The sequence below is a fragment of the Tachysurus fulvidraco genome, chromosome 1 (assembly GCF_022655615.1).
Source record: "Tachysurus fulvidraco isolate hzauxx_2018 chromosome 1, HZAU_PFXX_2.0, whole genome shotgun sequence".
NCBI classification, from domain to species: Eukaryota; Metazoa; Chordata; class Actinopteri; order Siluriformes; family Bagridae; genus Tachysurus; species Tachysurus fulvidraco.
In genome coordinates, this window is record NC_062518.1 from 31320018 (window position 1) to 31348002 (window position 27985).

At 35.9% G+C, this 27985-nt stretch overlaps 1 protein-coding gene across 2 annotated transcripts in view; it reads left to right on the top strand.

Moving 5' to 3' along the window:
* Positions 1 to 5378: 5378 nt before the first annotated feature.
* Positions 5379 to 27985, top strand: part of kcnip4a (potassium voltage-gated channel interacting protein 4a) — a 115113-nt gene continuing 92506 nt past the window's right edge. The window contains exons 1-2 of one of the 2 annotated variants that reach the window (XM_047815544.1): positions 17760 to 18235; positions 18820 to 18959. In XM_047815544.1, the coding sequence (XP_047671500.1) occupies positions 18827 to 18959 (133 nt within the window). In that variant the 5' untranslated portion in view covers positions 17760 to 18235; positions 18820 to 18826. Of the gene's footprint in view, positions 5524 to 17759; positions 18236 to 18819; positions 18960 to 27985 lie in introns of those variants that run through there. The other variant, XM_027169277.2, reaches the window with a different exon arrangement.

The following is a 27985-nucleotide window of genomic DNA, read 5'->3' on the forward strand; positions in this document are numbered from 1 at the left end:
CTTGTGTTTGATCCTGTACTACATCAGAATAGCTAAGCATTCATCAAGCATTATTATCCAGACTTATCCAGAGATAATGTAATAGATTCATTCACAATTCAATATAGTATCTCTTTCCAAAAATGTCATACACTTTAAATGTTTGTGGTTGAAAAAAAAAGCCTGTGGAGGAAGATTATCCTGGCCAACTACTTCCTGAATCAGTGCCTGCACTGTACTTGCCTGCTTAAAGACCCTCTGTCTTTTATACTTTTTTTCTCCAATTTGTCTGATCTGGTTTAATGCCTACTGGATGCACGCTGGAAATGAATTCTTGGATTTAAAAAAAATCACCAGTGTGCAATATTTGCCCATATATAGTCACCTGGACATTTAACTTTGTATTTGTGACCTACTAGAGATTTGATATGAAGCCTAATCTGAATGTTCATCCATGCTAACAGCTCTCACAAACTGCACAATACTGTGTTTGCAGTGATACAGGTACTGAAGCAGGACATAGAAATAGCACGGATTTCTTCGTCGACGCACTATTTTTATTCCTATGTCTGAGCAGTGTGGGGATTTCACATTTTTTATATGGCTTCCTTCAACCAATCTGAGCTCCCTCATACCATCCATGTTGTTGTTATTATGATTATTATTAGAATACAGAAGATTTGAGAAGAACATTTAATGGGAATCAAAAACTATATTGCATTTGACCACCTTATGTATATCAGTGTCCACTTATTTATGTGCTGACTATGTTGTTTTCAACATAGATAAAGCAGTGAAGTGTAGGAATTCTCTCTATTCAGTCCTTTGCAGGGGTGTGGAACTTTATGTAACGGACCACAATGTAATCAAGCCAATGTCATATGAGCCGAACCAAAAAGAATCAATTCACGTCATCCACTCCTCTTATTTGTGTTAATTTATCTGGAAGGTATGTTCACATTAACTGCATATCAAATACAAAAAATCTGTTTACATTCATATAGACTTATCTTGATACAGTGGGGCTCGAAAGTTTGGACACCCCAGGTAAAAATTTGTATTAATGTGCATAGAAGCCAAGAAAAGATGGAAAAATATCCAAAAGGCATCAAATTACAAATTAAATATTCTTATAATTTGTCTTAAAAAAAAAGTTAGATTTTATTTCCATCATTTACACTTTCAAAATAAAAGAAAACAAAAAAATGGTGTCTGCAAAAGTTTGGGCACCCTGCAGAGTTTATAGCATGCACGGCACCCTTTGGAAAGCTGAGACCTGACAGTGTCATGGATTGTTCTCAATCATCGACTGGAAAGACCAGCTAATGTCAATCTCAAAGGTATTAAATGCCCAGACTCATCTGACCTTGCCCCAACAATCAGCACAATGGGTTCTTCTAAGGAGTTGTCTAGAAAACTGAAACTGAAAATAGTTGACACTCACAAAGCAGGAGAAGGCTGTAAGAAGATAGCAAAACGTTTTCAGATGCCAATATCCTCTGTTTGGAATGTAATTAAGAAATGGCAGTCATCAGGAACAGCGGAAGTTAAAGCAAGATCTGGAAGACCAAGAAAAATATCAAACAGAACAGCTCGCAGGATTGTGACAAAAGCAAGTCAAAACCCACGTTTGACTACACAATCCCTCCAGAAAGATCTAGCAGACACTGGAGTTGTGGTACACCATTCCACTATAAAGAGATACTTGCACAAATATGGTCTTCATGGAATAGTCATCAGAAGAAAACCTCTTCTATGTCTCACCACAAAAATCAGCATTTGAAGACAAGCTCTGTGGACCGATGAGGTTAAAATAGAACTTTTTGGCCGGAATGAGAAAAGGTACGTTTGGAGAAGAAAGGGCACAGAATTTAATGAAAAGAACCTGTGTCCAACTGTTAAGCATGGGGGTGGATCAATCATGCCTTGGGATTGTATTGCAGCCAGTGGCACAGGGAACATTTCACGAGGAGAAGGAAAAATGGATTCAATAAAATTTCAGCGAATTTTGGACGCTAACTTGATGCCATCTGTGAAGAAGCTGAAGTTAAAGAGAGGATGGCTTGTACAAATGGATAATATCTTAAACACACCACAAAATCCACGGTGGATTACATCAAGAGGCATAAACTGAAGGTTTTGCCATAGCCTTCACAATCTCTTGACCTCAACATAATTGAAAATCTAGGGATAGACCTTAAAAGAGCAGTGTGTGACAGACAGCCCAGAAATCTCACAACTGGAAGACTTTTGTAAGGAAGAATGGGCGAAGATACCTCAAACAAGAATTGTCTCTTGGCTGGCTACAAAATGTGTTTACAAGCTGTAATACTTGCCAAAAAGGGCAGTACAAGGTATTAACTGTGCAGGGTGCCCAAACTTTTGCATATGCCATTTTTTTGTTTTCTGTTATTTTGAAAGTGTAAATGATGGAAATAAAATCTAACTTTTTTTGACAAATTATAAGAATGTTTAATCTGAAATTTGATGCCTTTTGGATATTTTTCCATCTTTTCTTGGCTTCTATGCACATTAATACAAATTTTTACCTGGGGTGCACAAAATTTCAAGCCCCACTGTATCTAGAATCTAGTCTAATTTACTAAATTTGAAAGAAAAGAAAAAAAGAAACACTTCAGTCAATTATTGTTCAAGAACATCTGTTCACATGAAACTTGGATGGGTTCAAAGAAAGGTGCCATGATCTAAGTTGTTTAACTATGGAGCTAAATGCATTAAGCATTGCTATTAAGAAAATATTTAAATCTATTGCCTTTAAACTTAAATAAATTCTATTGAGAAGGAACATTTTACAAATAAGAATTAGATATTATTAGCAAATTTTATCAGTATTTGATAAAATGACTATTTTTTAGTCTTTCAGTTCAGTTATGGGCCATTAGACCATTTTGTAGACTGGATTTTAACCCTTACTGTGCTGGTCCCAGGCTGTAGGCCATATGATTGACATCCCTGGACTATGAAGCACCTGTAAGTTTAAAACTCACCTTAAACTTTTTGACCAATTGATTTAAACTATTGCATGACTGCTAAAAATTTTATACTGAAAGTATTAATAAGCAGCTCATGTTCTTGTCATCTGCTGGAAGCAACTCTAGGAAGAAGTTGTTCATTTTCACTCTGCTATCGATTACAGGGACATTTCAGTCAGACAAAGATGTATTGCCAGGCTATCTATGAGATAAAAAAAAAACACTGAATAAGGGTTTGAATTGTGCATGGAAGATTTATGAATTGACTAGTGATGGGTGTGATCTTGTAATCATGCTGATATTCAAGTCGAAAGAATCAATCTGTTGCTTTACCTCATATGTCCTTTATATGCTTAGAATGGTCTAGATGCCCATTATATTTATCTGGGAATGAAGAAATGGCAGTAGTTTTTGATTGCAGCAAATGTTAACAAAATCTTGTTTAGATCTTGAGTACGTGTTTATGGTTTAAATATGGCCAGTGTTTCACTTCCTTACTCCATCAATTTTTTATTACTTTTCCCTTCATGTGTACTTAACACATTATGGGTGCTGGCAGAGAAGCGATGATTTTGCATATTTCAGCACTCAGCAAATGTGGATGTAAGAGGCAGTGGTGCAAAGACGTGTCTCAGAAAGAAAGTGTGATATTTTCCATAAAGTCCTCCATCTGTGCCTGGAAGAAATAGTTTTGTTCAAGTTTAGAAAAGAACAAAGAGTTTCTGTGCAGCAGCCTAATTGGGCATAAAACAATGACTGCAATTTTATAAACATAAAGGATCTATAAGAAAAGAATTATTAAAATAAATAAATAAATAAAAAATCATGTTTATTTAAAAACTTCCCAATAAGTCCTACAGGGATTGTTTTACTCATTATGTTCATTTTACTCATTTTACACAGCTGTGATTTAGGACTAGCTCTTCAGACGACCAGTGAAAAAGACAAGGTTAAGTTCACATCCTTTTTTTTTTTAACTTGCCTCTAATGAAACTTAAATTTGGTTTACTACACATTGTTTTTAAAATGTAAGTGTATTTTAAATAGGAAAAAAAAACATTTTTCATGATTACATTTGTCTCCTCACAGAACTTGATAAGCATCTTTTTTCAGTCTCTTTTTGTTCTGCATAACTTGGCAATAACTGGCAACTGGAACTATATACTGTATGTAGTGTGACTGGACATTACATGAATATGTTGCATGAATCAGATTTTGGCTACATAGGCTTCTCACTGTTAATAGCTCAGACACTAAGGTAATATCCTGATTTTCTATTTAAGGGTCTCCGAATTAAATCATTTTATTTAAATTTTTATTTGTTTTACGTCACTTCTCGTTAGATGTTCTATTTAATTTTAGTTGTTGCTGCAATGTGCTTTATCTCAGCTTACCACAAAACTTTCAGCCTTCAAACAATTTCCTGAAGGAGAACACAACTGCACCATCTGGCAGATTTCGAGTGTTGGGTCATTCTCTCATTCTCTGTCTCTTTCATTTCCCTGTGCAGCTTCTCTATGTGCCAGAACAATGCTGTATATTGTAGAACAAAGTTAAAAGGCAGTATCTCTCGAGAAAGAAGAATCAATATTGGCATCATTTGCTAATTATAACTACAGTCTGAATAGGAGATCTTTCAATGGTGCTACTGAGCCATTACACTCAGAGCTGATTATTTATATTTGTTTGAATGTGCCAAGAAGGCATGCTGGGCCCCAGGAATAACAATGTTTTTTAATGTTAATAGCTTAGACAAGCAGTTATAAATATGCCATTTGCTTTAAGGAATAGGCATACCATAGACTAACAGTGTTTATTAAGTACTCGCTGATCACTTTATTAGGAACAATTATACACACACTCATTTATACATCTAATATCCTATATAATTAGTTGGATATTATATTGTGGCAGGATTGTTGATGACTGATAGGCTGGTTTAAACATTTTTATATAACTGATCTGATGCCTTGTTGTGTGTATTTTGACCAAATCTCTTCAGTATTACTTGAACTATAGAGCAGTTGAGAAAATTGTTCCTTAGGGGTTCTTCGGCTAGTTGATGGCTCCAGGGTTCTAAGGATGTTCTCCACACAACTAGAACTTATTTATAGTAAGTATTCTCATAAAGCAGACATTAACTACCAACATAATGGGCAGCTGCATAAGGGACCATGATTATGTAAACAGTTTTTTGGTATGGAGACCAAGAATTCGACAAAAAGTTGGACTTTGTCGAAAACCTGGACACACCAAATGTGTGTATTTTTCACCAATAAATACGAAGCGAGAAAATTGGTTTAGCATTTGCTAAGTAGTGACGCGCGCGCGCGACGCTGGATTACTGTGATTACTGTAGTGGCGACGCGCGCGCGCGTTCAGCATCATTCAGCAGAAGTTGGAGCGGTTTTCAGAGCAACAGTGCGCGCGCATCTTTAATGTAGCTTCAATACAACGACAACGTCGCTGCACATCATGGATGCAAATATATCCGAGAGCAGCAATCGTGCTCGGCGAGACACAGCGAGTTCAACCAGTGGTAGGAACAAAGGTGCATGAAAACCTTTACCAGTGCACGGGTGTATATGGTGTAAAGTTAAATGTGGACCTGCATGTGGTGTAGTCATGCTTGTACTTTTGCCTTCTGACTCATGTTTAAGTATGGACGTATAGCATGGAGTAAGACAGATGCTGTGCACTTTTAAGACAAACAGTCTAGAACTGTATCTTTCATTTTCTCTGGTGATGGTAATCTTTATTATACACCTGGCAACCTTTATTAAATACATGGCAACCTTTAGTATATACCTTGTAACTTTTATTATATACCTGGCAACCTTTATTATATATCTGGAAACCTTTATTATATACATGGCAACCTTTATTATATATGTTACACCATGAAATGCATGTTAAATATACATTTACACACAATTTTATGTAAAAGATACCCACTATATGTAGAGAACCCCAGTGACAAGGAACAGTACAATGTAGTACCTGTATCTCATAGTGCAGCTTTTCTGTTTAGTTTTGTTTAAAGCTTTAATTGACCTGTATAGACACTTTATATTCCTGGCAGAATTACCACAGCAATGTCACAACAGTTCAGCTTCTCACTTCCACTCTAGTGTCAAATGAACTCCTATCCATATTGTGCTGAACGTTGTATCTACTTAGTCTTGACATCAAAAACATCATGCCTGGAAAATTACAGAAACTGAATATTTTTTAAAAGAAATAGAACATTTTCCTCCGACATGAATTTGAAATTTGATCAAGATTGCTATCTGCTTTGACATTCCTGAATGAATCCTTGATTTTCTCACGCTGCATGAGCAAACATTCACATTTAGATGTTACAACAGCATTTGAAAATGTGGAAGTATCAGCCGTATTAATAAGAGTGTGTCATGCAGTGCATACGTCCTAGTTTACTTCAAGAAGTACTGTGGACAGTTAAGAGCTACTGAGTGGCTCAGCTTATCTGATATATTACGCCAGTGTTTTGTTTTTTCTGTTTGTACCATTTGGCATTCCGCAAAATGATGTTATTAGAGTCAAACACATTGCATAATGCTCAAAAAGCAGTTCAATTCTCATACCTCTGCTATAGTTAACCTTCTGCTGTGCAGTAATGTTTGCACTGTAATAAAAGTCATAATTGGATATACATATAAAACTCAATTCTCATGTAATTAATTAATATAAACATTGTTTTTTTTTTTACTAGAAGTGGTTGTTTCTAGTTCTTTCTCTCCAGCAGAGAGAAATACTGGAAAATCCTGGACAATTTGCTGCATTTAATGCTATATGGGTGGTAAAAAATAACTGTACTAATGCCACCACTGCTTATTTTCCTCCTTCTTTAATGTGAGCATTTGTATTGGACTCCCATACAATCCACCATAAAAGCCCTAGGAATGAATGTCTTCCATTACATGCTTCATGTGGACTCCAGTAATGTATTAGAAGAGTGTAATATAGTAGTAGTGTGAAGGAAAAGACTGTTAGGACTTAATATGTAATATAATAATTTTGTCTGTGATTATGGATATATTAAAGAACCTAAGCTTTACATATGAAAAAATATAAAGCTGGAAGTTTGTATATGGCTTGACTTTAATGAAAGTCAGCACTGAATTTTCAGATTTTTAAAATCTAAAAGTCAGAAAAAAGCAGATAAATCACAACATTTCAAGGCTTCACACGGAATATCAATGTTTACTGTAAAAAAGCTGTAATTAGAGACTAACTTACTGTGTTTTTTCCCAAATTGAATCAAACTGTTTTTTGACCTTTGTTCTGTAAATGTGAATAAATTCTCTGATAAATAAAAGCTTAGACTAAGTAGTGAGGTTTTACATCAAGTGCTTTCTCAGTCCCTAAAGACGTTAGATTGACGTCCATTAAGAGAACTGGATTGTGCTTCTACCTGTAGATTTTATACAATGATTCAGTACAATTTATACCCTAGAAGTGGGTGCAGAGCTCAAAATATGTTGATCCTGTTGATTGTGAGCTTCTCTTGCAGCGAGCTGAGTCCCCATGTTGTCATTTTATCCTCATGAGTCTTAATATGCAACGAAAGGTTGTATTCTAATGAGTTGCTCTTACAGTATCACAGCATTTACTGAAGCTGTGCTGTGTTTTCTTCCAAAACAGTGGTGAATACCTTGCCCTGAATCTGTCATAAAATGAAGCTTTATGTCAGTTTGGGAAGATGAATCTTACACTTCTGAATTTTGCATCAGTGTTGTGAAATCTACAAAGTCTACACAAAGGAATACAATCATACAAATCAATTTGAAACTTCATTCGTGTTGAATCATACTGCCATGCTTGAAATGGAAACGAGGCTAAAGCTTGGGACCCAGAGAATGCAGCGGTAAACCATTATGGAATACGAGCCTGTTAGTTAGTATAGTGTTTGGGAACTGAGAACTATAGTACACATAGATGATCAAACAAACCCAATGATTATGGGATAAAAGTATGCTGACAGCTAATTAATCACTCCCAGAAGTGCTTACTGACCCTCCTATTCCAGATTTAGTAACCTTTACTGTTAACCTCCACTCTTCTGAGAAGGCTTCTGGGGACTTGTGTTCATTCAGCCACAAGACCATTTGTCAGGTCAGGCATCAATGAGCCTGGGGCTCAGTCAGTGCTCCAGATTTGCTCAAAGGTGTTCAGTGGGATTGAGGTCATAGTTTTGAACAGGACACTTCAATTATAACCTTGCTACACCATGTTTTTGTACAAAAACTTTGCTTTATTTAGCTCTGCTAAATAAATAAAGGGATAATCCAATGAAGGGAAATCTTAGGGACATTTTAGACAATGATGTACTTTAAACATACTCTTGTCCTTAGTGATAGTAATTTAGTAGCTCTGTAATCACAAACACAATATTAATTATCATAGAAAATTACCCTTGGTTTAAGCTTTGGATTTCTGACATTAATTGCCTTAATCAGTAACTTTTCCTTCTCAGGCTTTCTCTGATAAGGTTTGTTTGGTTTGTGGCCAATTGTTGTGTCTTTGCTTGTCATGTGCTGGCCTAGTAAGCATCTGCTAATATGGCTGCTTGGTGTCGGATCTATGCCAGGCGAGATGGGTGGTGGGACAGGAGAGATTCAGAAATAAACTTCCATGCAGTAACCAACAGAAGGCGTTTGTTTATGTTTCCCTTGCGCCAAAATGAGAGTGGACATGCTTTCGTGTTTAGAATCTCCTGCCAGGCTTGTTTATACCGTGTACTCACTCCCTCATTGATGATTCAGTTTTCATGCCAGCTAGTACAGATTTACTGCCAGAAAATATCCTCCATTATTTATTCTGAGCATCACTTTAAACTGCATCTCTTTGACTTTCTGGGGAATTGTAAACTTGTTTACATTTGTGTGTAAGATTGATATCATGTAATTGAATAGCTTATTTTCTGTGGTTTGTCCTTAAAGGATTTCTAGTTTAAAACTGGTTTTGGTTTTGAGTGTACCTGGCTTACTATGATATAATAAATGTTTGTTATTTAACTGAAGCTGTATAGTACACAACTCATTATATCAGAATGTGTGTACAGACTACAGTTAAATAAAAGATGTGATAAAATCAAAGACCAAACAACTGCAGAAGATAAAAGCCACTGATGCAATCGTCTGTCATCTGAGCATAGTTCTTATTCAGTAGTTATCCTGTTCAGCACTGAATCATGTCACAGTCCAAAGAATCTAAAAGCACTCATACATATGCAGTGGAATAATAGAAATGCATTGACTACATAGCAAACTGATGTGGTTTGAAAGTAAGGGTTCAAACTTGCAGTACTAGGACTGCAATTACTGTCTACTGGATATTGGGTACTGAGGTTACTGTGTATTTAATGGACAGAAAATTCTGCGTAATAAGATGTTCATGAGCGTCTGTGAGTTGCCCTGACAGTCTTGTAATAATAATTGACAGTAAGTGCTCTGTTGAGGGTGTCAGGATGAATTTTGTGGGAATTATTTATGCATGTTTCATCAACTGTCTCAAATACATTAACATGAGGTTCAGAAGAGATCTGACTGCATGGTGATTGATGGGCAATCTGATGAAAGAAAGAGATAGTGTGATAGTGTAAGCAATGCAAAGAGGAGTGTGAGAGATTGTTATATAGTACAGTGGGTTTGGAAAGTATTCAGAGCTCAACAGTTTTGCAAAGGTGTACACACACTTTTATTTTAATTTCATTTGAAATATGTCCATCAATCTAGACATAATATTCCATAACAACAAAGTGGGCAGGGATTTACTGAAAATCTACTTCAGTAAGATTAGTACCATTAACAGTAGTACCTTCTGTGTTAATTACAACTTTGGGTCTTCTAGGGCAAGTCTCTGCAAGTTGAGAATACCTGAATTTGGGCAATTTTTCCCATTCATTCTTTATATGCTCAGTCATTAGCCAGTGACATAGGTGCTGGTGAGTTTCTGTGTATTTTTGTAGGCCTATTTCAAACCTGGTTATATTGGGTGAGTGTGAGTCATCAGGGGCAACTGCTTGTTTTTCTGTGCGTATATATTTATTGCTCTGTGTTTTGGCTAGTGTCACACAATCTAGCGCTTGCCTTATGTGTTTGCCAGGATATACAGTAGAGGTAAATGCACAGATATTCAAATAGAAGCACACACATCAGAAGTGACCAGACATTATTTTGTATGTTACACTGCAGTTTAGCTAGCTAGTTCTGATTATTTCAAACGAACATCAGATTTTTAAGTGCATGGAAGCATCTCTGATGTGGAAAGATAAGAGCCAACACAAGAGTGTTCTCAGTACTCGGTAAGTGGCAATCACACTTATGTGCACTGTTAGTTTTAACATTTTATTTGAAAGCTTTTGTAATTTTAAGGAAAAGTAGCATGTTATTATGTTCTCCGAGCTGTAGCCACTTGGAAGGTCATCACTTGTGTCATTACTATCAGCATACTTCTTGGTGCACATTAAAAAAGCATGGAGTAGCACGATTTTTTTCCAGACTTTTACATCCAGGAGCTTAAATCTTCAATAAATCGATCATGCAAATTGCCTGGAAAACCGGTGTAGTTTAGCCCAATCTGTGCTGTACCTGCTGTAATTGCGTGTTAGACTGACATCCAGTGGCTGAACTTTTTACACGCTAGCTCAAAGAATTGCAGACATGCTTCCACTGCAACTCCTACAGACAGAACTGTCATTGTTTAGTTCTAAGTCTTACAGTAGTATCTATATAGTCTTGATATCTATATAGAGTATAAAAAATAGCCTCCTGTAATGCACAGTGTTGTGAGATTGTCGTAACACAAAAAAAAAATCAGATGAAGGAGATTAAGAGGAACAGTTCATGAACATAATAAGCTATAAAGAACACATTTGTTCATAACTCTCCTTTGCTCACATCACATAACATCGCAAAAAACATTAAAGGTTACACTGTACAATGTACCATCTCATGCTCATCATTTACTGGTATATTTATACGGATAATATGACAGTGAACAAAAAGAGTGTATAGGACTTTGTGTTCCAAATCTTTAGAATGCTGTAAGATTTTTTTATTAAGCATTTAATTTGCATTAAGGTTTTTTCTTCCCTGTAACTAAAAGTCCCAAACATGATATACGATTGCAGTGTCTCTGTGCACAAGATGAGGTTTTTGTGGAAGAATGTGAGTAGCCTGAACAGAACCCTGATCTCACCCCTACTAACTGAACTGGAACACTGCACCCCATGTTAAGGCTATTAAAAAAGGTTATATTTGATAGCTGAAGCTTAATGTAACAGCAAATGAGGACAAAATCTTAAATATGTTAAAAAATGAAAAAATATGCTATCTTTTTAAATATGGATATTAATATTCTCTTAACCTGGGACTTGTTGCTTTTATAGCCACATCCATTTGTGTAAAGCATTCATTCATTCATTCATTCATTCATTCATTCATCTATCTCAGGCGTCATCGGGCATCAAGGCAGGATACACCCTGGACGGAGTGCCAACCCATTGCAGGCCAGGTCACACACACACACACACACACACACACACACACACACACACACACACACACACACACACACACACACACACACACACACACACTCTCTCTCTCTCTCTCTCATTCACACACACACACACACTACGGACAATTTTCCAGAGATGCCAATCGACCTACCATGCATGTCTTTGGGCCGGGGGAGGAAACCGGAGTACCTGGAGGAAACCCCCGAGGCATGCAAACTCCACACACACAAGGCGGGAATAACCAGATACATGATAATTATATTATTTACAGAAAGTAGTGTTTGTTGCCTCACAGCTTCAGAGTTCAGGGTTTGATCATGAGCTCAAGTTACTGTATGTGTGGAGTTTATGTGGGTTTTCTCTAAGTTCTCTAAGTGGATTTTCCCAACTTGTGCTGAATGTTTCTGGGACTTTATCACTAAAAAAAGTTGAATGAATGAATAAACTCCCAGGAGTTCATTTTTATGATATATTACAGTAGATGACTTTTGTAATTAAATTATAATAATAATTATTATTGAATTATAATAATAAAAACAACAACAACAACAATAATAATAATAGTTTATTATTTATTTATTTCAATTTTTTTATTATTTAATTATAATTACTTTTCTATTTTTGCACTTTTTTATATTTTAATAATTGTATACTTACTATATATTATTCAATATTTCTTTTCAATTCCAATGTGTTGCTGTTGAACAGAAAAATAATTGTAATATTGGTAACTGTGATTGTTCTATTTGAACAGCACCTTACTTGTGTGTAAAAGTTATCCGTTGCACGTCCTCCCAAACTGCTCAACTCGGGTGTGTTTTTACAATAATAAATGTTTAATTATGTGGATTATGCATCTGTCACTATGTGTTCTCTCTTCAACACCATCTGGTATCGTAGACCATAGTCATATACAATCAAGACTACATCCTGTAGGTATTTAGAATGATCATGACATTCATTGCCTTTTTAAGAGTGAAAGTTTTAAGCAACTGATAAGTTTAAACAACTGATTTATTAAACATGTACTGGTGCTGTAAATCTGTAATATTTAGCCTACAAACTAAGTTTCCCAGAGAGTTGAGTTCAGCCCTGTACATGACTGACCCCAGGTCCACCAAGCTGCCACTGCTGGGCCCCTGAGCAAGGCCCTTATCCCTCAGTTGCTCAGTTGTGTCACTCTGGATAAGGGTGTCTGCTAAATGCCGTAAATGTAAATGACACCAGACATAAGTCATAGTGTAATAATGGTTGTAATTTCATTATTTTTTTTTGTAACCAGGTAATGTTGGTATTACAAGAAAAGTAATGTGCCATGATGAAACTTCCTGTGTGGAGACCAAACCCCTCCTGTGAAATGACTGATAAAATCTGATGTTGTGATATAGTCACATTCACTATATAGAGTTAAGTTTTTTTAATTTGATGAAAATAAAGAAGCACTCAGATTACAAAATGAAATGATTTACATAGACATTAATTGAACACTTCAGAATTTCAGTCAGTGGCAATACAACAAACACCTATATTTAGATAGATACTATTTAATAATAAAGGGATCAATCAACATCTGGACCGTTCTGTATCTCGGGCTGATGTATGTTTATATTCTCATTTTCTATAGAAGCGAAATCTGAATTAAAATTAGGTCGCTTATTTGGGACAAGAAACCGATTCATTTTTAAAATAAAATGTAATGATATTATGCCTATGCCAGCGTAGCTGCAACTCATGTCACATGGCGTTATGTAATAAGTAAGCGTTTTTACTTTATTTTATTTGTTAACTTTATTTTATTTCACTTTATTACCTTTATTATGAATTAGAACACAGTCTTTATATTAATGCTTTAAGAAAAAAAAATGTTTGGGGTTGCTATGGGGAGCTTTGTTCTTTCTTGGGGATGCTGAAGCACCTGCTAGCCCTTCTCTGGTGCCACCTATTGTCACGATCAGCGCACCACACGCACCGCCGGAGCACCAGCACAGTGAAGCGTCTCCTGAGTTCTAACTCTGTTCCAGACTACACTCCCCAGCATCCTTCACTTACACTGCACCGCCACCTGTTCCTCATTTCATCTCTCTACTTAAACTGCTCATGAACTTGACTCCAGTGCGAAGTCTCGATTTGTCTGACGATCATTCTGAGCGTTTCCATGGTTTCTGTATTTCTGATCTCGACCCTGTTTCCTCTCTGCGACTTTCTCCTTGCTTGCTGCCTGTCTCGACCTTCTGCCCGTCCCTCGTTTCCGATCTCTGCTTATCCTCTGACACCTGTGTTTGCCGGCTTTGACTTGATCTGTCTGACGTTGTGTATTTGCTGTAATAAACGCTGCAAATGGATCCTCAGCCTTACGCCTCCTCATCACACCTATAAGATAAGATAAGATAAGATATACCTTTATGTATGTAAATATAAAATGTGAATAAATAAAACAGAATGAATTACCTCTGTTTTGATATTCACATCTTTTAAATATATGAAGCTTAATGATTCGATGTCTTAGGGTTAAGATTTTACTTTAATAATTTCTTTGCTATGAAAAAGTGTTTGTTTATTTGTTTGTTTGTTAGGTTGTTTTTAGTAAAAAAGCACTGATATGCAGCAATACGTAGATCTTCATGCCATATTTAGCATTTTAGCGATTTGAATGATTTACAAATAAAATGAATTAAGCATGCATTTATTCCAACAGAAACTAATTAACAGTTTCTTACCGGGTTGAAATTAAAGCACCTGGAGTGGTTTTGGTGTGAAAGCATTAGTTTAGACTCATTTTAATGCTATTAGCTGGTGGGTTAATGGAAGCCAAGTGTCACTGGAAGTCACAGTGTTAATAGCTGACCTGTGTTTGGCCTGCAATCAAAGCACTCCAGCTCACTCCATCACAGCAGAACCTATCGAATAACTGTCTTGGAACTAACTGTCGTGACTTCATAAGACCAGATGGGTAGAGCTCTTTGCCAGTGACCCACATTAACTTTCACTTCTGAGACATTGAACATTGGGACAAAGCCTCAAAAATGGACTATAAATCTAATCGTCAGCTAATGTATGTAGATCATCTAAATTTATAGACAAAAAAGGTACTGTCTTATGTCTGGCTTCCCATTTTGTGGGATTTTTAACAGGCTCTAAGTATGATAAACTAACCTAACCCTGTCACACCATGTTACACTTATTGGCCTCCCTCAAATTCTGTTATGAACAAAATGTGTCTTGAATTTTTCTATTTTTTCATCAACAAGTTCACCAGAGTGTTTAGAAACTTGTATGCAATCATCCTTGTATGCAAATTTGTATGCAATCAACTTGATGTCTTATAGGGCTATAAATAAGAGGCATTTATACTTTATCATAAACTTCACATAAGACTAAAGCATATTTATAAATCAGGCAATAGCTATATATATATATATATATATATATATATATATATATATATATATATATATATATATATATATATATATATATATATTAGTCTTATGGTTGAAACTGACCATGACAATAACCTGGAAAGTTTAAAACAAACAGTGTTATGATTATGAATGGTGTTATGAATATTTGTCCATGATAACGCACAGTGAGGCAAGCTAGTGCCTGTGTTTGCTTACATTATAGCAGCTATATTCAGTTACACAATCGCCAGCCTCTCCTGTTCTCTTCTCTTGCTCTTTGAATCTCGAAAGTCCTGAAGACTCTTGTGTTGCGTAACTTACTGACTGTTAGAAACTTAATAAATTCACATTCTAATTTTTTTTAATTGGAACTTTTTGTGGTATAAGTCTCAATGACCTATGTTGTACAAAATAATACTATCACACCTCTATATGAAGGCTAAGATAAATATACTTCACTTTACAAATATTGTGAAAACGTGTGTGTATAATTCGGTTGGTTTCAGGCCCTAATTGATGTTCTGTCTTTTGTAGTCTGGCATTTACTTAATTCATTTTTGGTTTCATTTGAAAGACACGTGCCACTTTTATGTTTGGGGCAGAAACTTTCTACAGTGGGGGGGGGGGGGAGGGACATTTATTTTGACAGTAGGGCATCTGCATGTTTTGTTGGATCTCATTTGCAGTTGTTTTTGAGTTTTCTGCCTATCTAGATCCAGCAGAAGACTTGATATTGGTGTTTCTGCTTGGACTTTTCAGCACGGATAGCACCGTGGATTATTTCTTTGTATTTTTGGTAATTTTAGGGACTTCAGGAGTAAAGCATTCATTTTTCTGATTTAATTGCAGTATTAAAACATTTTGTATGTTTATCTGCTTATATCTGTCTTCTATTTCTTTCAGAACTTTAGGCAGCTTCTTTTATATTCAATCCTGCATCGATGGTCTGGTTTAATAAAGTTGCCAGTTTGTGTTACAATAATATTTTTTTCTTGTTTATTGTTTATAGGAGTTTTACTGATTACTCTGCATGCTATGTAGGGCTCTTAAGAGTTACATCTTTTCTCAAAGCACTCATCAGGAACATACAGTATTAATGAGGATGGACCCATAGTGCACAGTGGGAAATAATTTGGGGATCAGTATTCGTTTATATATTATGGTAATATTATTGTGTTGAGGCCATACTATGATGTCTATTACCACAGATTATACTATAAAGCAGCCCTAAGTCATATCTGAGCAAACTATTTCTTATCAAATATTCATGGAGGCCGAATCAGATTTATTTTAGATTATGTTTGTTGATCTAGTTTAATTAGAATTTATGCATTTGATATTGTAGATGCAGTGTGTGGAATAGCACAAGTTTTCAAATGTCTCTGAATCTGAATCTTGGTCTATAGCTTGGTTGAGTGTATTTTAGCTGTTTTATGATGGACTCCAGTATATCATATCAGATCAACTTGGGTTTATTTTTATCTTTTGAGTTACAGCTGAATCTTCTGAAGTCTTCCTAGATTGGCTCACTAGTTGGTAGATTTAAGCCTGCTTGTATACAGTAAGTACGATGTAAAGGGGGCGAACATCTTCGTCTTACCCTGTACACCGTGCCTGTGCGGAAATTTATCAAAACTTTAAGTGAGCGTGAATAAGGCAGTTGGTCTATTGTGTCATCAGAGCTCAGGCAACATATGAAATGAATATGTATGTGTATAGACAAGACCAGATTTATACATATGTGTATGAGTACTGGTGTCCATTATGCAAAATCTAATCTTCAGAACTCTTTTGTGTGTGTATTGACTGTTTGTGTGTATTGATTAATATAAATGAGAGCAGTGTTCAGCTAGAGATCAATACCTTTCTGTAATTAAAGTGGTGTGCGTGTGTGTGTAATGTAGCCACAGTTTCAAACAGAAGGATTTGTTTTTTTGTCACCTTTTGAACAGAGGCATTTGGTAAAGCTGTGAGGCTGTAGAGAAACAGGAGTAGAGTGGATATATAAATCTACACGCAGCGGTTTGTATATCCTTAAGGCAAAATGAACACATTTAATTTCCTCAACAGGAAATGATATTACAAACTAGTCAAACAGTGTAGTTTTTGCTCTTCTCAGCAATTTTTTTTTATTAATATAATTAAATGTTATTAAACTATTTTGTGTTTTCTGTGTATTGATAGATGTTATTTTAAGTGTCTTTCTCTAGATTTGTTTGTCTGTTAGGTGGCTATCACTGAGGACTGAAGAGTTGTTTATTTTGCTAGGCTTTGTCAGTGTTGTCATTTGAAAACCATTATTCATTCATTTTCCTAAGACTTCACTTATCAACAAGTTGCTTCTACCCACAGAACCGTTGCTCAATTTGTTTCTGTATTGTAGCATTTTGAGTAAATTTACAAGAAATTGTTGGTTGTGAGAATTTCAGGAGATCAGCAGTTATAGAAATACTTAAAGAAGCCCATCTGGCAGTAATAACCATGCCACTGTCAGAAATGACTCGGATCACATTTTATCCTCATGCTGATTGATGATATAAACATTACCCAAAGCTGCTGGCAGATAGCTGCATGATGACATCCAATGCACTGCTGACAAACGATTAGCTGATTAGAAAATGACAATGAGGTGTACAGGTGTTCCTAATAAACTGGCCGGTATGTGTATGTTCTATTTCTAACTAAATAATCACTTTTTTTTATTTACTTTTTTTTTCTATTTACATTCTGTTTTCATTCAGCATTTCAGGCTCAGATTGCAATGTAGCTGTGTGATTTTAATTGGGGTAGAAGGGTAGGTGGGGGCTTAGTGTTGCTAATTATGGCAGCAGAGCAGTAGGGGAGTGTGAGCCTCTGTGTGTGTTGGGGGAGATGCAGAGTGAAAATGTGGGTAGTTGGAGTTTATTAAGTCCCTTTTATGTGCAAGTACATGTATGTGCACATGTCAGAGGCAGAGAGATAAATATGTATGTGTGATCATGCAGTCTATATATGTTCATGCAGTTCTTCACTAGGTAACAGTGGTGACAGGCACGGATGTTAATAGATCCCACTGCTCTCTCTGGGACCTTAATGATGATGATGATGATGATGATGCACTGCTTGCAGTTCTCTCCAGTGAGAGAGGGAAAGGAGTTGAGTCCATTGGCTGCAGATCTGGTCACAAGGAACCACTCTCATTCTCCTGCGCTCTTACTGACACTCATATTTCACTCGCTTTGACGAAAGGGAAAGGAGTTTGCAGTGAGTTGAGTGAAACCTGAGTATTGTGTTGTTAGCAGTGGAAGATAAAGCCACACATTTCATCCAACAGTAAGGTAAGGGCATGGTCTAGCTACATTGAAACACATATTTATTGTTTTTCACATGTATGTATAACCATCTAATGTTCACATTGAAATATCACAAACATTTCACTGATATTTTAGTGCAGTATTCAGAGTTTGCAATAACAAATGTCATTTCCTATCAAATACGCCATACATGCTGTGTTTATCAGTCGTATAACAGTTCCTAAAATATAGCCATAATGTTTAATTGTATGATTTTATATATTTATTAATTCAATTAAGATTTATTTTACACTTTAAGTTTAGAATCAGGATTTTTTTTCTAAACAAAGCATTCTAGGTCTGTTTGAATTGTTCAGAGCTAGGGCAAGCTCTTGGAGTGTTGAATGATTTAACTGAGCTACTAAGCAGAGAGACACTTTTAGGTTAGGGCAAACAATCCCCAAGAGAACAACAGACTTGTAGCCCAGAAAAGAATATGCCCTTTACAATAAGTTTTTTTTTTTTTTTTTTAAATAAATATGAATATATTCCTTAGTGTTAACATTAAAAAAGGTCAAACTTTAATATAACACTTTTTCTTTATATTAACACTGAGTGTATTTAAACAGTCTGATCATGTCTACACCAGCCAAGAGAAGCCAGTGGAAAGAGGAGCTATTTCCCAGGAACCATAGACTTCCTAAGAAAGTACTGCTGAACTGCTGTCTGGTGAGACGTATCATCTCCTGGGTCCAGCCTGTAAAAAAAGGTAAATATTTGTGGTGAAGTATAGTGACGGTTGTCCTCGTGTACTTCTGAAAGAATGAGTGAACTTCCAGCGATGACCAGCTTTGCTACACACTACACTGAATCTACACTAAACTAAAATTTGGTTTGACTCCCAAACCGAGACGTTAAACCCTTTAAAACATCAGCTTTCATTCAATTTCCTTGACAAAGAAATATATCTTTACATTATGACAACTGATCAGTATGATATTAGTAGCTCTGTAATAAGACTTCTGTATATAATTGCCTATATGAATTTATTTCCTTTAATATTACATCAGAATTGTCTACACTATGTAATTACTTATCCTGTAAAGTTGCCTTTAGAAAACTGAGCTTAGTGTTTAATTGCCCAAAACTATTCTTTGTTATTTAAGAAATCATCAATAATTGTTGATATAATGAAGTGTATTGTGAGGTATTTTTGTAAACAGTTTTTTAAGGAGTCTCCGGTGTCGGCATTATGTAACCTTCGGCAGAGTACTGTTTTATTTTCTTTCTTGAATTCTTGGTAACATTACATGCTGTGTGGTTTTCGCTTGTTTGTTTTTGTCTTATTAACTTCAAGAGAGAGGGGAAAAGCGAGCCTGGTGAAATAGCACATATAAAATATAACACATTTAACAAACTGGCTGAAGGGATTAAAAGCCTGTACACATACACACAATGATGCTGATATAATATTGAGCTTTATGTGTTCATGTATGATTCTGTGAGTGAAGTAAATCAGTATGGTCTGTATGTGCAGTGACAGCTGTAATAAACCATGGCAGTGGGTGGGATCTTGCAGGACACTGGTTGTAAATTTATCATTTCCCATTTGTTAAATGAGTTAGAACGAGGCACAATCCATTAGCCAGATAGCAGAATGTGGAAAGCTGTGAATATATTGTATTTATGGCAGATTCCTTAAGGAGGATTAGAGAAATGAACAGTTGCGTATTAGAATAAAATTCCATAACCCAACAATGTACATTTGACCCTAGGTTTGTTTCAAACTAGGTTTGACCCTAGAAAGTACAACAATTGATGAGAACAATTAGCTGTATTATGGTTTTTTTTTTTGGGTACTACAAAGTTTTGGGAGGAGACATGACAAAAATATCATATGATGCATAATACAAAAAACATTTCTACTATACATGACTTGTATCACCATATATTATTTTAGCTAAATAACTGTTGGCTTAAAAAATGTTACACTTGAATTTGATTTGACTTTATTTAATGTCTACAAAACCTCCTTAAAAAAAAGTTTCCCCATATGTGAAGTAAGATATGAGGGTTGTGTTTGTGCTGCATATATATAGGTGTGAAAAAACAGCTGGTCCTTGTGTCAGGTGCTGTTAAAGCAGATAACAATGAGTTTGTTTTTGCTTTTCCTGACAGAACTAGCATTCCAAAAGGGAAAGTTTGTAATATGTATGTGTATAAAGATTGATGTTGCTACTGTAATACTAGGCATCTGAGAATGTTAGCATATCTCTATAGACCATAACATTCTGTAGTTTTAAACCAGAGTATTTCTAACAAACCTGCATTAATGCTGACACGGTATCGATCTGTTCATTGTGCCGTGTGTTTCTGAATTTATGCTGCCTTCAGTAAAGCAAATGACTTTGTGCATTCACTGGTGTGACCATTGTAGTAAAACAAATGATGATGAGCTTGAGTTTGCTTGACCCTGGTTGCTAATGAACGTTTCTCATTTGTTCGATTTGATAACTGAACCTTTAAATCAAACAGCTTTTGTTTTTGTTGAATATTACACTTGGGTATTAATCTAGAAGTATTTCAAATCCACAGACTTGCTATTTCTTCATCAAGGGAAACACGGCTGTACACCTTACTATTGCACCAACTTGGGAAGAGCCTGAGGGCATTCTGTCACGTTTCTCTTCTCTGCTCACCATTGATGGATGTTTTTCTTTCATTTGCTTGGTGTCAATGATGGCGAATCTATAACAATCCTGAAATTTTGTCTTTTTAGTACTGAGAGAGAGGCTAAGAGGTGAGAACTATCATAATGAAAGTGTTTTTTAATAAATAGATAAATATTTGGGAATTTTCTCTGGTATAAGAAAAATTCAATTCTTTGGCATGTGCTGTCAATAGAAGAACCTATTCTTTATTTAATTATTATTATTAAATAATAATACCTTGATACATGGATTTATCTTATTTGAGCATTACATGTTTTATATGTACAGTGCACATATAAAACTGTACATATAAACTGCACATAAACTGCACATATAAGAACAGCAGATGCAAATGCATGTCAGTTTATAATAAGTAAATGTCAGTATATAAGGTACAACTTCAGCAGACTAACCAAAAATACATCAAGTTAAAATCGTAGTCAGGACAAGCAAAGGTTGGTTGATTGTCTAAATGTATAAAAAGGGCAAGACAGAAAGCATTGTAAGAAAAATAGGAACAAAGTCTAGATCAAACAGCCAGGCTCGCTAACGTCACAGACACGAAGACCTGAACGATTACTTTGCAAAGTACAAACTGAAACAGAGGCTTTAAACACTTCTAAACTGAACCGAGTAATTAAAAGACGGGTGAAAACAATCAGAAGTGAGGTGTGGGGAAAGTGAGTCTGTGGCCTCCATGGATATGAGAATATAGACAAATGTACACTGGACACAAGACTTTAGCATTTGTGTTTGAATGACTGAAACATATGACCTAAACTCTGAACTATTACTAGTATAAGTGAATCAGGAACTAATTTTCTGAAATGTTTACTTTATTGAGAAATTTTAGAAATGCATTTATTATACGGAATGAATATAGATCTCATCGAACTGGGAAAGGCCAAAGTTTAGCTGGCAATTTTAATAAACAACAGATTTACATTTTCCAGTTAACACTAACCTTTGTGAGGTTTTTTTTTACTTGTAGGCTTAATTGGGTTTACTTGCCAGGTGCTAGAAGGAGAGCAAGCAGTTTTAATTCCACAAGATTTATGTTTCATTTATTTGCCATTCAGTATCATTGCCTTTTCTCGTGGTAATTTAATAAAACACAAGAATCGTCAAATGTTCATGAACCTTTGTCTGGCATCGTTTTGGTTTATAGTATTTGTAGTTTTACTTGAATACTATCTCATACCATATTATATTTTCTTTATAAAATTTCATCAAAGGAAAATTGAAGTGCTATCTAATGATAGGTCAGTAAGACATAAAGGCCTTGCTCAAGGGTCCAATCACAAACACATCATACCTAGCAAACTACTAAGCAAGCAGGATTGCTTAATCATGCCTCATTTAGATTTAACATTTAGTTCTTTATGTCCGAGTACTACACAGAACAACAACCAAACCTGTTCACTGATCATGATGCCCTGAACTCACCAGACGAGGGTGCTGTTTCTCTATGCATTAAAGACTCACTGACTTTAAACTTAAGACTTGCTAGGTAAAATTTGACATATACTATTATACATAAATATTATACTGTCTTTTTTTCACCTGAACCTGCTGCATTTATGGAATTTTACTGTGAAGCCAGAGGTTTGTTGATTGGGATAAAAACTAGTTTACAAAGTCCATAAGTAAGTAACCATTCAGTAAATTTTGTATATTGTGTATACCTAAGTGATTTATATAGTGGTCTGTAGTGGAAAGGAATACATGTTACATTTAAAATGTAGAAACATTATTTTAACCTTATGGATTCTCCACAGATTCATACAGATTTAAACATCAACATTCTGCTGAGAATTAGAAGCACCTTGCTATTAGTCTTTAGCCCCCGGCCCCATCTCCAAGGCCTGTACTGTTGATTAATGGCCTCTGTGTACAGATTACACTCACCAGGCCAGAATGAATAAATGATGATGGCATGAATATGGAGATATCAGTGACAGCCTTGATGTCATTTGGCCCCACCGACTAGAATGGAATAAATATTGCTGTATTTAAAAGGCAAGACTGTACATTAGTATCGTGTGCAGTAAATACCAAATCAATGTATTATTCATCCGAAAGTTTTCTCATGTTGAAAAAATGGCAAATTAATATTAGATCTAAAGAAGTCTACAAAGGATAAATACAAATATTTTATTTTAGAAGTCATTGCCACTGGTAGGCCAGCTTTTCTAAAGACCATTTTCCATCTTTGTTCCTCCCAGTATAACCCACGACAAGCCCATAGTTTCCTCCACAAACACCTTTTCTCAGCTCCCTCATGGATGTCATAGAGGTGTCTGTCCAGCCCATTAAGATCTTGTGTAGCGCAGGGAACATACTGCCCTTGTGTCCCTTAGTGTCTTTTATCAAGTATACTCTCTGACGTTTATCTTAATAATTGCTCTGTTTTATAAAATTCTTACTCTATTTTTGTATCTAGCTTCTGTATCATTTTGTTTAAGTAATCATCTTCCTTCTCTGCTTAATCTAGTGACTCCAAAACTTTACTGTGACTCTGTCACTCATCTATACACATGTATGTCTCTATCACATGTTAACAGTCCGGTTGGGAGTCAGCTGATCTCTTCCTTCTCCCACTCACTTTTTCACCTCTATCTTTCCCACACATCTATCTTTTACCCTTTCAGTTTCCTCAAATTCCAAATCTCCTTTTATTTCATTTCTCCTTTCATTTCCACAACTCTATTTACTACTGGAAACTGACCACTTGGGGGTGCTTATGGAGGACATATATCCTATATTTTTTCATGCTCTTATAATAATTTCCTTACCTTTTTTCTCCATGAATTTTCGTTTCCTTTTAAGCAGCTTACACTCTGCTTCTATTTCCTCACACAATGCCACCTCTCATTTTTCTCTTTCTGGCCATTTTTTGCTCATGTTTTTGGTACATTTTTTTCTTGGGCCCTTATTGTTGGCTTACAGGATAGGTGACACTCACCAATATTAGGGATGTTCTCACCAGCCTTCTTAGTGTAGTGTTCATCCACTGGGTCTAATTCTTCCTCAGCTGTCCCTCTTTTTATATCAATAGGTATTCTAAAAAGATCTGTAGACGATGTTCTAACACTTGTCCTCTGTTTTTTTCTTACTTTCCAGTTACTGTCCTTACTGGCCACTCCTTTTCAACTCGTCTTAAGTTTGGTATCTTTATGTACAAACAGCTTGTTTCTCTTTTTCTCAGATAGTGGATAGTGGCTAACACGGCTTTGCAAATTTCATACTGGATTTTGTGAATATATTTATTTTGCATACTTAGCTATTTTTGAGTCTGCATAGTCATTTAAATTTGTACTTAAATTCTAGTATACATTCTTTTTTTTTCCAAGTATGCATATAGGCATGCTTATTTTATATACAGTCATGGCCAAAGGTATTGCAAGCATGTGATGCTTTTTTAAACTTACCTGGGGCACGTAACAGGTGTGGGCAATATAAAAGTCACACCTGAAAGCAGATAAAAAAAGAAATTGACACAGTCTTTGCATTGTGTGTCTGTGTGTGAAACACTAAGCATGGAGAACAGAAAGAGTAGGAGAAGAGAACTATCTGAGGACTTGAGAGCCAAAATTGTGGAAAAATCATCAATCTCAAGGTTACAAGTCTATCTCCAAAGATTTAGATGTTCCTTTGTCCACAATGCGCAACATGATCAAGAAGTTTGCAACCCATGGCATTGTACTAATCCCCTGGACATGGACGGATGAGAAAAATTAATGAAAGGTTGCAATGCAGGATAGTCCGAATGGTGAATAAGCAGCCCCAAACAAGTTCTAAAGAAATGTACGATTTGCCAAAATGTACGGGAGTAAGCCAAAATCCAAATGAGACCAAGATAGAACTTTTTGGTAAAGCACATCATTCTACTGTTTACCGAAAACAGAATGAAAAGAACACAATACCTACAGTCAAATACTGTATGGAGGAGGTTCAAAGATGTTCTGGGGTTGTTTTGGTGCTTCTGGCACTGGGTGCCTAGATTGTTTGCAAGGTATAATGAAATCGGAGGATTGCCAAAGGATTTTGGGTCACAATGTAGGGCCCAGTGTCAGAAAGCATGGGTCTTCCAGCAGGACAATGACCCCAAACATACTTCAAAACGCACCCAGAAATGGATGGCAACAAAGCACTGGAGAGTTCTGAAGTGGCCAGCAATGAGTCCAGATCTAAATCTCATTGAACACCTGTGGAGAGATCTTAAAATTGCATTTGGGAAAAGGTGCCCTTCCAGCATAAGAGACCTGGAACAGCTTGCAAAGAAAGATTGGTCCAAAATTCCGGGTGAGAGGTTTAAGAAGCTTATTGATGGTTATAGGAAGCGATTGATTTCAGTTATCTTTTCCTATGGGTGAGCCACTAAATATTAAGTTAAGGGTGCCAATAATTTTGTCCGGCCCATTTTTGGAGTTTTATGAAATTGTCAAATTTTGCGGTTTCCTCTTTTTTTTGTATTTTGTTTCAATACACACAAAGGAAATAAACAAGTGTATAGCAAAATGTGTAATTGCAATACTTTTCTGTGAGAAATACCAAATTTTCTGGAAAAAATCTCAGGGGTGCCAACACTTTTGGCCATGACTATATGTGTGTATATTATATTTGTAGGTCGATTCAACAACTTGAACATTTTTTTCATGTTCCTCAAATCATTCCTGAACAATTTGTGCAGTGTGGCAAGGTGCATTATCATGTGGTAAGAGACCACTAGCATTAGGGAATACGGTTGCCATGAAGGGGTGTACTTGGTCTGCAACATTGTTTAAGTAAGTGTCAAAGTAAAACCAACGGAGAACGGGAAACCATGGTTTCCCAGCTCATCACTGTGCCTCCATGTGCTTGTGTTCTTTCCATAGACCATCCTGGTGCCATCTTGTACCCAGGTAACTAACGTACATGCCCTTTGTAGACACTTAAACTCAGATGAACTGTGTGTTCTGACACTTTTCTATCAAAGCAAGCATTATTTTTTTCAGCAATTTGTGCTACATTAGCTCTTCTTTGGGATCATCCAACTGCCGCCTAATATATTCTCTTTGACAGGTGCCATTGTAACTAGATAATCAATACGCTTTACAAGTGGTCTTAATGTCATGGTGTCATGAATGAAGCCCCTGCAGCATCCTCCGATCACCACCAGAGGGAACAGTCTCCTGAGTATTAGTAGCTTCTGGACTACACTTCCCATAAACCCTCACTGGGTCTGATTGCACCACCACCTGTTCTCAATCAGCCACTGACTATATAAACAGACTTGAACCTGGCTTCTGCGCGAAGTCTCGATTTGCCTTGGCTATCATTCTGAGCGTTTCCTGTTTTGTATTTCCCGGTTATTACTTTGTTTGTATTTCTGCCTTACGATTCTCTGCCGCCTGCCCTGTCCCTTTGCTTGTTGTATTGACCATGATTTCTGTCTACTCTGTATTGTTGTGTTTGCCTACGTCGACCTTTGCCTGTTGTACTATGAGCAAATGGATCCTCAGCCTTATGACGCCTCATTACACATGACTTATGGGTGCATTTTTTATTATTTTTATTTTTATTTTTTTTTGTGTGTAATATTTAAGATTGGTCTCAAATTGTCAGCCCAAATGAAACACACTTTTCATCCATCTTTACCATTAATTCTCTTAGGTCAAATTTACTACACACACACACAGTGCGAAATGTCAGAACGCAAGTCACTTTCCTCTTTCAGGTAACCTACTTTACCCATATTTTCGTATTCCGCTGGTGGCCTAGCAATCTATAAATAGTGGCAGATTAATACAGGGTACAGTGAAAACCTGGCCATTTTCAGTGAGTGCAGGCAGACATGATTCTACATACACACCAGTGCCTGACCAGATTTTTTATTGCAGTATTGTCACTCATTTATTGAAGCCACAGTGATGATAAACATTACATGAACCTCATAACATGGAAAGAGCTTCAAAAACCTGGACATTCATTCATAAGAAAGTTTCCTGCGTCTTCCGTGCCGCATCCAGCATGCTTTTATAGCGTGGACCTAATCAGCTTTCTGACATAAAAAAAACCTAATATAGATGCATATAGACTTTTTTTTTTTTAATCTTAAAATTGAGTGTAAAAATTTGTGAGCCAAAAACTAAACATTTTCCACCTGATCCACCTAAAAGTTTTTAAAACTTTGTTGTAAACAACATTTGCATGTAGTGACACTCATAAAAGTAGGTAAAAGTTACAGCTGGGAGCACAAAATGAACAACCAGGGTAAAAGCTGAAAGACAGAAGGGCAAGTTATTTTAATTTGCTTCTATGCCCATAAAAATATTTAATAAGACCCAACAGCTGAGGCATTTGTTTATGCTTTACGGCTACGCATAGACAGACGGGCAAATCCTCCATTTATACGTCAGCAGTTCTTTAGGCATAATTGAATGTATCAATTTATTTATCATAATTTCTGGGTTTCGTGATGCCTCATATTCTTTTTAGTTATGTTATTTAATTCATTCAAATAATATAAAACACTAGTTTTTATTAATAGTACTTTTATAAGCCACAATGGAGAAGATACATCCGCAAAATGCTCTATATTTAATTCGAAATAAATAATTAATAATAATTAATTATAAATTAAATAAATAATAAATAATTAATAATAACCTTGAAAGTATATATTGCATGTATAAAAGTACAGTAATCCATGTACATTATATGATTTGATGTGAAGTGAAGGTTTATTTTGTGTAAATTAACATGCAGGAGCACAGGATTTTCAGAATAAACAGGATTTTCATCATTTCTTGTCTAAGAACTTACATGAATAAATTACAAATAAAATTTTGAGCTTGATAAATGAGATTTAGTGTGTTGAAATTATTGTCTGGTTACTCAGGAGGTATTACTGTATGACTCACCCATAGAGTGTCTAAAATGTCATCTGATTTGATGTTACAACATCAGGAAGTTTTTTTCCTGCTGTGAGAGCTTTAATTTGTTACACTTTAATATCACACTATGAACTGACAGTTTAAATAACAGCCCGTTAAACCCAGGAGGCCCCGTAGTTAAGATCTTTTAATTAAGAGAAGTTAAA